At 48.1% G+C, this 13,606-nt stretch overlaps 1 protein-coding gene across 1 annotated transcript; it reads left to right on the top strand.

Moving 5' to 3' along the window:
• Positions 1 to 11,819: 11,819 nt before the first annotated feature.
• Positions 11,820 to 13,346, top strand: LOC119311415. Its single transcript, XM_037587058.1, has 4 exons — positions 11,820 to 11,940; positions 12,039 to 12,132; positions 12,540 to 12,721; positions 12,904 to 13,346. Exons 2-4 carry the CDS (start codon positions 12,049 to 12,051, stop codon positions 13,082 to 13,084), a joined length of 447 nt encoding a protein of 148 aa, XP_037442955.1. The 5' UTR covers positions 11,820 to 11,940; positions 12,039 to 12,048; the 3' UTR covers positions 13,085 to 13,346.
• The last annotated feature ends 260 nt before the right edge of the window (positions 13,347 to 13,606 follow it).

Below are 13,606 nucleotides of genomic sequence, written 5' to 3'. Positions count from 1 at the left end.
AGCTCCCCTCCTCGCCACGATAGAATGCGGCGGCATCGGACGCACTACGCGGCAGATCTGCAAACGCCCCTGGAGAGCTCCGAATGCGGGTAAGTGTCAGGTAGTTTACATTAACATGCTTGCTTTGCATGAAAAATGCCTTACCCGCCGCTATCTTCTTTACATCTTCAACCTCCTGAAGGGCCTTACGGGCCTCGGCCTTGGCGGACTTGGCACTTTCGAGAGCCGAGGCAAGCTCGGACTCTCGAGTCTTGGAGTCACGCTCCAAACTCTCATGCTTTTCCATGAGAGCCTGGAGCTCTTGCCATACTTCCACCACCCGTGCCTCCTGCTTTTCTCGCTCTACCCGTTCCGCGGCCGCACTGCGTTTGGCCGCGGACACAGCCACCTTCAGGGCTGCCACCTCGTTCGTGGCCCCTGCAATACCCATATTATCCTTGTTAATTTTATTGCAACCAAAATCCTTTTCTGTAAGGTAACTATTCAAAGTGGTGTTACTCACCTTCTTTGTCCTCGAGCTGCTTCTTGGCATGGCCGAGCTCTTGCTCGGACCGCTCGAGATCCTGCTTCAGCACACTGACCTCCGCAGTCAGTGCGGCAGAGGTCAGCAGCGCAGCCTGCAAACCCATATTGACATATTTTAAGCAACCCTGCGTATATCTTGTTAGATCCTCAGTCCGGCTTTTCTTTCCGAACACCGAACTGAGCATCAGGGGATACTGTCTATGCTGCATTACATTACATAATTTTAACTTCTTACCTCAAAGCCTGTTAGAAGGCTGCCGCAGGCTTCGGTCAGCCCGCTCTTGGCGAGCTGAACCTTCTGAATCACCGCACTCATGATGGTGTTGTGTTCTTCCTCGATGGAAGCACCTTTAAGTGCCTCCAACAAGTTATCCGGCGCCTCCAGTTGGACGGAGGCCGCCGGTGTCACGGTCTTGCCCTTCATTCGAGGGGGCCGCCTGCTGGACTCTAGAACCACTACGGGATCCGATGTAGAGTCCGGTGCAAAGTCCGGGAGGCTGCCTGACGGCGCCTCCGGAGCCTCCTCCTGATGGGTCCCTCTCTGGGATCCCACCTCGGCGTCCTCGTCGGCGCGGGGGGTAGGCAGTCGGAAGTGAATCCACATCCGACGAGGCCAACGACCCGCTCGATGAAGCGGGGAGATCATCATCGGCCGGACTACAGACAAAATGCGGCATTATAAGGACATTACGCGACATGAAAGAAATTGCATATCAGGGATCCGGATACTTACGATCTTGCCGGACGCCTGGCCCTTGAAGGCCACTCCTCCTTGCCAACGATGGTGTTGGCGAAACTGTCCGGGGGAATAGATCTCCCCCTCTTGGACCCTTCGGCCTCCCCTATCGGGGAAGCCTTCCTCTTCTTCTCTCCCTCCTCCGGGAGAGAGTCCTCTTCCTCCTCCTCGTCTTCGGGGGAGGAGTCCGCCTCGTCGTCGGACGCCTGATTACGGGAACTCTTTCGAGTCCCCGCGGCCACCTTCTTGGCCTTCTTCTCCGGCACCACGTGCGGTGCCGGAACCAGCAGCCCTGCTAAACGGGAGTCCACTGGGTTCTGGCATGGGAGCCTGGCTGATGAGCTGCTTGGCCTTCTCCATCCATTCCTGTCAAAGGAAAAGAGAGATTGAAACCCTCTTAGAATCAGTTTAATTACCACAAGTGTCCCGTAACGGGGTTGAATCACTTACCTCGTCAGCCGGATGCTGCGAGCGAAATCCGCGATCTTCCATCGCGGATGCGGGGGCTTCGGCGCCCTTAAACAACACCCTCCAGGCGCCTTCGTATGTCGTATCGAAGAGCCCGCTTAGCGCCTGGTGCTGTTCCGGATTGAACTCCCACAGATTGAATGCCCGTTCTTGGCATGGGAGAATTCGGCAGATGAGCATGACTTGGACCACGTCAACGAGCCTGAGCTTATTGCTCACCAGCTTCTGGATGCAGGCTCGGAGTCCTGTCAGCTCCTTCGGATTGCCCCACAGCAAGCCCTTCTCTTTCCAGGAGGTGAGCTGCGTGGGGACGCCAGATCTAAACTCAGGGGCTGCCGCCCATGTGGGCTTGCGCGGCTCGGTGATGTAGAACCACCCCGATTGCCACCCCTTGACGGAGTCCACGAAGGCCCCTTCGAGCCAAAGGACGTGGGGCAACTTACCCAACATGGCGCCTCCACATTCCACTTGCGTGCCCTTCACAACCTTCGGCTTGACGTTGAAGGTCTTGAGCCACAGGCCGAAGTGGGGCCGGATGCAGAGGAAGGCCTCGCACACGACGATAAACGCCGAGATGTTGAGGATGAAGTTCGGCGCTAGATCGTGGAAATCCAGGCCGTAGTAAAACATGAGCCCCCGGACGAATGGGTGGAGTGGAAAGCCCAGTCCACGGAGGAAGTGGGGAAGGAAGACGACCCTCTCATGGGGCCCAGGGGTAGGGATGAGCTGCCCCTCGTCGGGCAGCCGATGTGCGATATCGCCGGAGAGGTATCCGGCACTGCGCAGCTTGGTGATGTGCTCCTCCTTAACGGTGGAGGCCAGCCATTTGCCTCCCGCTCCGGACATATTCGGAGAAGGTTGAGGCGAGATGCGCGAGCTTGGGCGTTGGAGCTTGAGTGCGCAGAGATGGATAAGCAAAGGAGGAAGAAGGCGTAGGTGAGAAGGTAAATCCTTATCCCTTATATATAGGCGGACAGAAACTATGCGTCCCCCACCGGCCTGGTAAAACTCTCTTATCTCCCAAGCGCCACCATCAAATGGCGCGGTTGGGTTACCCACGTCCGTATTGATGAGAATCCCAGAATAAGGGGAACACGATCTCTGCTTCGACAAGACGTGCCAAGGAAACCGCTTCGCTAAACGTGCTGAGGTGGTATAATAAAAAAATGATTCAAACAAAGGCTTGGTAGCGGTGTGATATCACGCCGCATAATACGTCAGCAGATTGGACTGGTGTACATTTTATTCTCTCTACGGTGGAATGTGGAATTTGTTTTGCAGAGCCGGACATTATCCTGGTGTTCATGATCTTCTCTGGATTATTCAAGGGAGGAACCCGCCTTGCAATGCCGAACATTATGCGCGCCGGACTTATCGTCATTGAAGCCTGGTTCAGGGGCTACTGAGGGAGTCCTGGACTAGGGGGTGTCCGGACAGCCGGACTATCATCGTCCGCCGGACTCCAAGACTACGAAGATACAAGATTGAAGACTCCGTCCCGTGTCCGGATGGGACTTTCCTTGGCGTGGAAGGCAAGCTTGGCGATACGGATATGTAGATCTCCTACCATTGTAACCGACTCTGTGTAACCCTAGCCTCCTCCGGTGTCTATATAAACCGGAGGGCTTTAGTCCGTAGGACACAACATACATTACAACAATCATACCATAGGCTAGCTTTAGGGTTTAGCCTCCTTGATCTCGTGGTAGATCCACTCTCGTACTACCCATATCATCAATATTAATCAAGCAGGACGTAGGGTTTTACCTCCATCGAGAGGGCCTGAACCTGGGTAAACATTGTGTCCCTCGTCTCCTGTTACCATCCGCCTAGACGCACAGTTCGGGATCCCCTACCCGAGATCCGCCGGTTTTGACACCAACAGCGGGCGTACCCGTATGACGAGATCGAGCCGAGGTGGCAGGCGTGCTGGGAGGAGCACCCCGGACGCCTCCAGGCCCAAGGGCTACATCCTCGGGATGTTCCCTTACCCAAGGTACCCATCCAAGCGCCTCTCCTCTCCGGCTCCCCGTATGGAATTCTTCATTGAATTGCTCAAGTCGCCTATGAATATGTGGCTACCTCGCCACGAATTTGTGTTTGAGTTGTGTATATAAGAATAATGGATGGTTCTGCAGTTTCAGTTTCTCCACCAGTGCACAAATTGTTGGAATTTATCATGAGTTTCTCCAGTGTTGTACTGGCCTTGCAATTGCACGCGATGGTGTAATTGAGCTGTAGTCGTGTAGTAGGATATGAGGCTCTAGTTTAGTTTTATCTAGAATATGTAATATTGAAGTATCCTTTGTTATGCGACTTCATAGAGCCTAATATTTACTCCTCCCGGATGCATAAAGTAGTCCTGAAATTGAATCCCAGAGAATGAATGAGTTTGCAACCATTCCTAATTTTTTTTGTTCTTGTCCAATTTGGATTTGGATGCAGCAGGTGCGAGCGTGCGTCTCATTTGCAGCCACTGCCAAGCGTCCCAGCTGCCAAGTCCCACGCTCCACTTATGTGCTTGGATGTTGGAACCATTGGCAACATCGATCCGATGTGTACAGCTCCGGTATCGTCCTTCTGGAGTTGCTCAAAGGGATGAAGACCGTCGACAACGATTGCAATTTGCACCAGTTGGTAAGTCATTCACACTAAACTCCCAAGTCTCAGATCTTATTACATCTATCTTTTCATTGCATTGTGCAAGTCACTAATAAGAGTGAGATTGAAGTTATTTTTTGTCAACCATGTTACGATCTTTCAACATGCATGATGTGTTGCAATGGTTTCTATATACTGTCATGGTATGATCATTTGACCACCCTGTCTCTATGTGTGTGTAGATAATGTCGAGAGCCGATGACAACGCGGTGATGGAGGCGGTGGACTCGGAGGTGTCGGTGACGTGCACGGACATGGGGCTGGTCCAGAAGGTGTTCCAGCTGGCCCTGCTGTGCACCAAGCGGCACCCCATTGACCGGCCGATGATGCACGAGGAGGCCCGGGTGCTGCTCTGGCTCATGCCGGCCCTTGCCCTCCAGGTCCCATCCGCATGCCTGCTCCCTCTTCATCTCAGATATTGGATTGAAGTAGGAAAAAACCCTCCTCCATATTGTGTGCTGATTATCTGTATTATGTGTAGAACAATCATGGTGTCTATGTCTGCTTTATGCCCCATGTTTCACTAATAACATGCCCAACTTCCTACTCTGTAGGAAATAAGTACATGATTGTTCATCCTCATGTATAACAGTTTAAGTTTGGGACCTGATCTTGTGCTTCTGGTAGCTAGTCCAATTTGGGTACTTTTAAGTGTCTTTTGATGTGGTGGTACCAAACAAAACTCATATGCTTATGCTGAGCTTACTTTTAATCTTGTGAACATGACAATTTAGAGGATGTATTGTAGTTCCACTCATTCTATTCTCTGTGATGAGCTTATTTTTGTATTGTAGCGACCTTCTTGTTTACTTTGCTGAATCAGGTCGTGTGTACTGATCCTGACTTACTAGCATTTGGCTTCTCTATGGTAATTAAACCTGATAAATCTGTATAGTTCTTTGAGATACAAATTCCACATTGCATGTTTACGAGGTTCAATTTCTATAGATGTTGCCAAATGAATGTGTCAACATGTATCTTCTTAGGGGTTGATTTAAACCGCATATTATCTTTTGCTGTTCAAACATTGAAATCCTGGTTCATTTTTCAAACATCGAAATGTTGTTGACCCTGTCCTTTTATGATTAAATGATAAAAATGTCGCATTTTGCTTGTTCTAACCATTTTGCTTGATAACTTGCAAATGCCCTTCATTCATGTTTTGTCGTGAGGTCCAGGATGAACAAATTCGGAGAGCATTGGAGCTAGCTATACTGTGATAGCTGTGTTACCTGATGTGAACATTTTTTTTATTGTAAAACTGATGTGAACCATGTTTGATTGTAATAATGTGCCAAGTTTGGCTCTTTTTGATTGTATTCATGATGTGAACCATATTTTTCCGATGCTCTGTTTGAAGCATTTTGTTTTCTCTCTGTTCTGATTTAAATATTGTTATTTATGTATTGGAAAATTAAGATCTGAAGAATATAACAGTGGCAAGGGACCCACTTATTAGAACCTGACAACTAGGTCCCATCTCACTAGTGGGCCCATCTTTTGAAAAAATAAATTCAGAACATGAGAGGCCCAGCAAAGAAATGGCCCAGAAAAATACATGATCAAAAAGAAAATCTGCTGTTAAAAGGCCCATGCAAAGAAATCAAAGGCTGACTTGTTGGGCTAGACCCATGTAGCTAATAAAAGCACAGGAAAAAAAATACATTAAAAAGGTCGAATTGTTCGGCTAGGCCCATGTAGAAAACCGAATTGGACTAGGCTGATTCTTGTGCCACATCAGCTTGCCACGCTGGATGCCTACGTGGCCTGGGGAGGTTGCTAGTGACCAAAACGCCACAGTGGACATATTTTGGTCATAAACGTCTTCGACCATTCCAGAAGAAAGGTCGCTAAGTTTATGATCGCCAGCTTTTGACCTTCTGTTTTTGGTCACAAAAAGGTCGCAAATGAAAAACCATGACCTTTCAGTGACCAATAGTGGTGGTCACAAGTTGACATATTTCTTGTAGTGAAGCTCCGGCTCGGGGTTGTCTCCGGCGAGGTGAGGCCGAGGCGGCGGCGCGCGGGCGCGAGGAGGCGCAGGAGGACGGCGGCCGGTGGCGCTGCGGCAGGGGCTTGGCGAGGGTGACAGCGGTCGTAAGGGCTTGGCAACGGCCGGCGTGCTCGCTTGGGAGGACGAAGACCGCCTCGTCGGGGCTCTGGCGCGGTAGCACGACGTCGGGCCATTGTCGATGGTGCCGAGGCCGGGGCGGTGGTTTGACGGGTGACGAGGAGGAGGTGCTGTCCTGAAGCCAGCAACGGCGGCTGCAGCTTGACGATGCGGGCGTCAACAGCTTGCTTCAGGGGCTGCGGGCCGTGAGCGGCGCTGTGCTCGTGCACGAGACCCGTGCCTGATTTGGATCGGATTGCAGGCTGTGTCCTTTTCGAACACAATTCAGTGGAGTGCCCAACCCAGATTGTTGTTTTCTGCTATAGGAAGGAAGGGTAGTCGGCCGGAATCTCCATGAGATCAATTTTTGATTTGGACGAAACATCCAATGTCTTCACCGAGTTCGCCGGAGGAAGAAACATCGAGTTCGCCGGAGGTACAAGAACAGTCGTCGAACACTCCAATGTCGCCAGCGGCGGCTACATCAGAGGTATGTTTGACCTCTGTTTGATTTATTTTCCTGTCCCCTGTCGCGCTGGCGAGCCCGTGCGCGGCGACTATTGCTGCTCGCGCGCTCGTGCGCATCCCTGCTGTTGCCGCTGCTCGCTGGCGAGCCCGTGCGCGGCGACTGATGCTGCTCTCACGCTCGTGCGCGTCCCTGCTGCTGCCGCTGCTCACTCGTGCCTTTTCCTTCCGTTAGTTTCCTGTCTAGCTAGCCGAAATAACTCTGAAGCTGTGAACCAAACGCGTGTGTTCTGAATCTTCTGAACTGAATGCTTGAAAGATCGGTTTGTCCTTCTGAAAAGATTTGCTTGCTTGTCACTGTTTGAATTGGTTATTCCTCAGTTATAGTGCTTTGTGGATTTGATAATCTGTGATAGCCTTACTCACATCGTGCTAATGAAATCCAATTGCATACTGAAATCTACTTGGTGATTCTAAAAAAAAGAAATCTGCCTGGTTGTTCTTCAGTTATAGTGGTACTAATGAAATCCAATTGCTTACTCATCTATTAGCTTTATAGTGGCATACACATGAATAGATATCTCAACATATATTTGAAGTGTAACCAGCCTTTCGCAGTTGGATGTATTCTGAACATATGAGTTTATCTCCTGAACCCATGGTTACTTACTAAACATAGAGTAGCAAATCTGAAAGTATATATATTGTATTGTACTTTCAGTAATATAGATGCCAATATCATTACCTTTTTCAGTTAGGGGGTAGTTGTGATATCCTGGCTTATTAGGGATGATAGACTACTCATATCAATAAGGAATTCCTTCTTTTTCGGGAGCCCATTCGGACAGAACTCCAAAGTTAAGCGTGCTCAGCTTGGAATAGTCTCAGGATGGGTGACCGACCGGGAAGTTGCTCCCGGGTGCGCATGAGTGAGGACAAAGTGCGCAGAAAAGACTAGTATTGATCTGTGGGGCCAGTCTAGATCCCGCCAGGAGTAACGACCACCGCCGGGTGTGTCCGGGGCGTTACAAGTTGGTATCAGAGCCGACCCTCGCGGTTACACGGATGGTTGCGGACAGGTGCGCGGTCATGTTGTTCATGACATTTGTGACCCGTCGTGGCACACGGCATGGCACATGTACCGGACTGGATGCACAGACGGTTGTGCCAAGAGGGAACGTTCCTGTGGCCCGATGAGGACGTCGGTTCCTCTGAGTGTGGGTGTATGTGATATCCTGGCTTATTAGGGATGATAGACTACTCATATCAATAAGGAATTCCTTCTTTTCTGGGAGCCCATTCGGACAGAACTCCAAAGTTAAGCGTGCTCAGCTTGGAGTAGTCTTAGGATGGGTGACCGACCGGGAAGTTGCTCCCGGGTACGCATGAGTGAGGACAAAGTGCGCAGAAAAGACTAGTATTGATCTGTGGGGCCAGTCTAGATCCCGCCAGGAGTAACGACCACCGGCGGGTGTGTCCGGGGCGTTACAGTAGTAGGGATTCACTTTGGTATAAATCTGATTGATAGTTACTGCTCTGGTCTTGATTTCTTTGCATAAGTGTTGTCTGTAGGGATGGAGTGAAGAAATTGGATTGGGGTCATGGCATAAATCAACTAGAGGATGCAACTCATGTTCTTGTAGGTAGTCATTCAGACATTTCTTAACTCTGTTGCAAAATTAGCTGCCACAGCTCTGCGCTACCGGCCATGGAAACCTCTTATGTATCCCCTCTTGTCGCTTCTCTCCAGCAGCGTCTCTATGCCGTGGCAGCGGCGCTCCCGCCCCGACGATCGAAGCTGCTGCTCCCGATCTATTGTGTCTGGGCAGTCCCAGGCACTCCTCCATAGCAAACTTGTGCTCTTCCTTCGGCTTGCCTTCCATAGGGTCTGCACCGCTTCAATTATAATCTGCAGGACATACGCAAGTTGCAGACAAATCGATTGAAATAATGTGCTAAGCCTTGGGCTCCGTTGCCACTTTGTCAGCTTGTTGATATTAGAGGGAGGATCAAGGGGTGATCGGTACTTTCCCTTACAGCAACTGGTGAAAAGCAACGAATTTTCTCAACCAATGAAGCTTTCTCTGTGGTGTCCAGGTTATGAACTCCTACAATTTCAGGTGTACTGCAATCCAGGAATGCAGTAGGCCAGAACAATGGACAATGATCGTACTATGAGTGGCTAGGTATTGGCCTACTGTGGCAAGATGCCGGTGACTCTATGAGGTGTGTAAAGTATGGATCTGTAAATGTCCCAGGTTGCCTTGGGGGCCAAATGCCGCAAACAGGTCAAGGTTAGTTATATTTCTCCTTTGCCATTTCTCTGGATAATCCTCTCTAGCAAGATCACTTAGGACGATATAATCTGCTATTTACTTTCTATATGATTTCAGTATGAGAGGATCACTTTAGGACAATATAATAAGCTACCCATGTGATATTTACTTCCACTGTGTTTCAGCATGTTCAATCTCTGTACAAGCGCGCAAATGGACATATTTTGATTTGGCGACCTGGTGTTTTAATTGTTCTTACTGAATATTGGATCCTGGCCCTTATGTTATCTACCTGTAGTATGTTTCTAGCTCGATGTCTACTGGTTCTCTTAAGGCCACAATAGTATAGATCGACACTATGTATATCTAAATAGCAATTTCATTTGGATCAGATAAGATTCTTTTTCCTGAAAAATCACGTGGTTTATTGGACTTGAATTAGCAGTGTGGTTCATGTGCACATTGTGCTTAGTTATCCTTTCTGTTATCACAAGTCGATGTGATAAACACGAAGTATGCACTTCCATCTATACTTCCGATAATATTGGTGTCAAGTGGTATTAAAAGTCTGAAACCGCAATTGCATAGTTTAGGTTGTTCATACAAATATGCATTTGGGTGTGTTTCTAAAATTGTACGAGTAGTAACTTTGTAGAAGGAATGCAGTCCCTTAATCTAATAGCGATTTAACTTTTTTAAGTGACATAGAACAGTCCTGTAACTTTGAAGGCACCTCCAGATGTTGTAATTCTGCAAATTATCTGGTACATGCTCCTGCTTTTGCAATGCCTCTCTGATTGTCTATCAAGCTGCAAAAATGCTATGTGCCAAACATTTAATGTTCAGTAGTTAACTCTAAACATGATATCACTACCGTTCTACACATGCATGTTTCTTCCATAAAAAGAAAATTAATATATAAAAAATATGTATCTAATATGTTGTATTGGAAGTAATCATGTGCGGGAAGCAAAGCAAGTTTCCGTCAGGGAAGAAAACATTCTAAAACTTCTGTTTTCCTTAAGTAAGTCAAAACACAAATATTTTTTCTGAGAATTATACTATTATTTACGTATGCATGCTAAATGTGAGTTGGATGCCGATGATTTCATTTTATTAGTTGTTCAGAAGAATAATGACAATAGTTGTCTTACTCCAATTCATGAAGTACAGTTTGTCTTATAGGATCTTCTTATATTGTCGCATTCGTCCTGCTAATGGGCGACCAGACCAACGGGATCAAAGCCATCAAGGACGCGGTGCATATCATTGACTCTTCATTCATGGCGGCTCAACTCTCGCATCCATTCCTCCACCCTCTCCTCTCCAAGCTACTTGTGCTCCTCGTCGTCTCTCCCGATCACGGCCTCCACAAGGACCATCTTCCGCTCCTTCCACCGGAGCTCCAGCCCTTGGTGCGGCACGTCCGCGACCGTGGCCCACAGCATACATACAGCCGGAGGTTTGGAGTAAGGAATTGTAGTCGGTGGAGGATTCCAAAACGTGAAGAATTCCACCTGCGATGACATGGTCCATGGGAAACATATGAAAAGAGAAGTGGGGGCCCAGCCGTGAAAGAAAAGAAAAACCCTTCCTCTTTTAAATCTCAGCCGTCAATCATTATGGTCAACATAAAATCAACGGATATAAAAAGATGACGTATGGAGAACTATGAAAGTCTCCTCCCTTAATATTAGGTAAAGATTAAGAAAATATAATAATAACCACGTTATTATTGCCTATAGGGCATATTTCCAACACCTGGGCACCCATTTGGGCTCCACGAAAGCACCCTTCCCCTCCGGCTAAAGCACTGTCTTTGCTACTCCGATGAGCGGCGCCGGACTCCCGACTATATGGTTAGCGGGCCGCCGGACATTGGGAAGACAAAGGGATCTGCCACGGCCGACCATGGACTAGTGTAGTGTATCCGTGTCATGGGAGTGGAGCTCCGCGCGACCGTACTTGCACATAGTTTTACCTTTTTAATTAAAATATATCCAAACTGTATCAATTTTTGTCCGGTTTGTATGAAATCTGTCATGTTTATATGAAATCCGGCCATGTTTGCATGAATTCATCCGGTTTGTTGAAAACAGTTTGAAATGTATGCGGTTAGCATTGGATGGTGGCCTCCCACATCCGTGTCCATGGACTGGTCCGCTCTTACATGTGGACGGATGCGGGAGGAAATTCACGGGTTGCTCGTTGAAGATGCCCTAATAGAGTTTAGAAATTTACGTTAAATCTTTTCGAGCACAACAGTAAAGATAAAGCCCTGTTCGTCGCTCACCACAGAGAAAAACTGGGTTGTGGGGAAAACTGTTAGGAATCGCCTCTCTATATTGTGTGTCTTTAGGGAAGGGAGGAAGCATATATGTATTTCTGCATTTTCCCCTAAAAGAAAGAAAACTCATAAAATTCTCACTGGAGCATGAAAAGCAAATGATTTTTTTTCTGAGACAGAGAAAAGAAAAGGAATTTTTTTTGAGACAAAGAAAAGGAATTGGACCGACGGTGGGTGAGTGGGTCTCATTCCCATAGATGGGCTGGGCCTGCTGGCGCGGACCCATTTACCCGGTAGATATACCGAGAGCACTGCCCGATCCATCAAAGCGTCTCCTTCTTCTCCTCCTCGGCGGCGGAAGGCGAACAGCGAGGAACCCTAACCCTAACAACCAGTAGATCCGATCTGCAAGGTAGGTTCCGACCCCTAACCGTAATCAGTAGTTCATATCCGGTTCCAACCCAGCCTGATTTCTCGAGTCTTCGGTGATTGATTCGTGCTTGTTTGCAGGCCTGCGACGATGGCGGCTTCCCTTCGCGCGGCGGCGACGAGGATCCTCCGTCCGGCGGGCCAGGGGCTTCGCCGGCTCGTCCACACCCAGGAGGTATCTTGATCTCCGTTACATCTCCGGCTCGCTGTTTTCCTAGATCTGTGGCCTGATGTCTGATTCTTGCTCCGATTGGTGGAGGCCCTCCGTTGCTCGACATGCTATTCTATATTATATCATCATAGGGACAGACGGATATCTTAAAGCATGCATCTTTTTTATATTTCCTACTAGATTTAGATTGCTAGTTTGCTACTTATCTTGCTGTGCTGCTTGACGTGTTGGTAAATTTGGCGTCTTTTATTTTAGTTTATTTCCATTGGCAGGTGATCAACTGCTTAGCAGAATTTACTATGAAATCCGGATTCCTTTTTGCTTAGAATTAATATAAGCTGCATTCAGACGTCTCTTGTCTAGATTATTTGGTCATCAATTCTCAATCAATGCTGCTTTTGTGTTTCCGGCAATCTGGATCCACCCGTGCCTTGGAGGAAGGGTACCCTGCAGCGCAAATCCAGCAGAAGAAGGAGGAGCTGTACGATCTCATCGCCGACGCCTATGCCAATTCCGCGTCTTCCCCTGCTGACAGATATGTGCTCAAGGTTCTCTCCACACAAATCAAGCCGAGACCACATGACCCTCAGTGGTAATAGCTATCAACCATATGCAGACATATATATTTGCAATGCTTTTTCCTCTAGGAGTTGACCCTTGATGTACAATGTCAACCATATGTGTGTAGAAGACATAGATGTTTGCTCTGTTTTTCCTCTGCTACATGAGTTCATATGTATATCGTACTATCTCATCTCACCTACCTACCTGCAGGTGTGAGATAATTACAATCAAGAAGGCGGGCAACTGGGCTCTGGGAGGTTTTTGTTTTGTTGGTGGTAGCATAATTCTTGCTGGCCTTGCTCAGGGTGTGCGTAAGCGAGCGGAGCTCGAGATGCCCAAGCCTGTGGAGCCATACAGAATCAAAAGGAAACTGCAGAAGCAAGTCGAGTGACGACGAAATGCATCTTGTTTGATGGAGAAGCAAGGCCGATATTAGTTCTTCTCCAACGCACTCTTATTCAGGCCTCTTAAACTATGGCAAATTGTTCGGGTTTATCATTTCTGTAAACTATATATATGTCTATGATCTGCCACCTATGACTGAGTAGTACTATTACTGGATGATCTTTGATCGCATTGTAAGATATTTGTGATGTTGCTGACATCGTATGTTGTCCTTTCTGTTTGAGTAAATTGTGTGAAAATCAGTCTCATGTATTATTGTCGGCAGAGCAGCGGTGAGACCTGCTAGGGTAGGGATTCTGCTACTACTAAGGCAGCTATTTTTTTTTTCTTTAGCTGTATATATTTTGATTAAAAAATGTATGAATTGTTGTCTGCATGACCCCCTTGGGCTGGCCTTCTACCGCTGTATAAGGGCTGGCCAACGGGCCATGCTGCACGGGTGCCTCAGGTGCCATGTCGTCATGTGCCACCTCTACTGAACCTGCCGCACCTCTACTGAACCTGCCGC

This window comes from Triticum dicoccoides, chromosome 5B (genome assembly GCF_002162155.2).
Source record: "Triticum dicoccoides isolate Atlit2015 ecotype Zavitan chromosome 5B, WEW_v2.0, whole genome shotgun sequence".
Taxonomy (NCBI): Eukaryota; Viridiplantae; Streptophyta; class Magnoliopsida; order Poales; family Poaceae; genus Triticum; species Triticum dicoccoides.
This window is presented reverse-complemented; position numbering and strand designations above follow the sequence as displayed.

Coding starts and splice junctions, on each gene's coding strand:
- LOC119311415 (XM_037587058.1), top strand. CDS start 12,049: ATGGCGGCTTCCCTTCGCGCGGCGGCGACGAGGATCCTCCGTCCGGCG. Junction 12,133..12,539: donor GGCTCGTCCACACCCAGGAG/GTATCTTGATCT, acceptor TTGTGTTTCCGG/CAATCTGGATCCACCCGTGC. Junction 12,722..12,903: donor AGACCACATGACCCTCAGTG/GTAATAGCTATC, acceptor ACCTACCTGCAG/GTGTGAGATAATTACAATCA.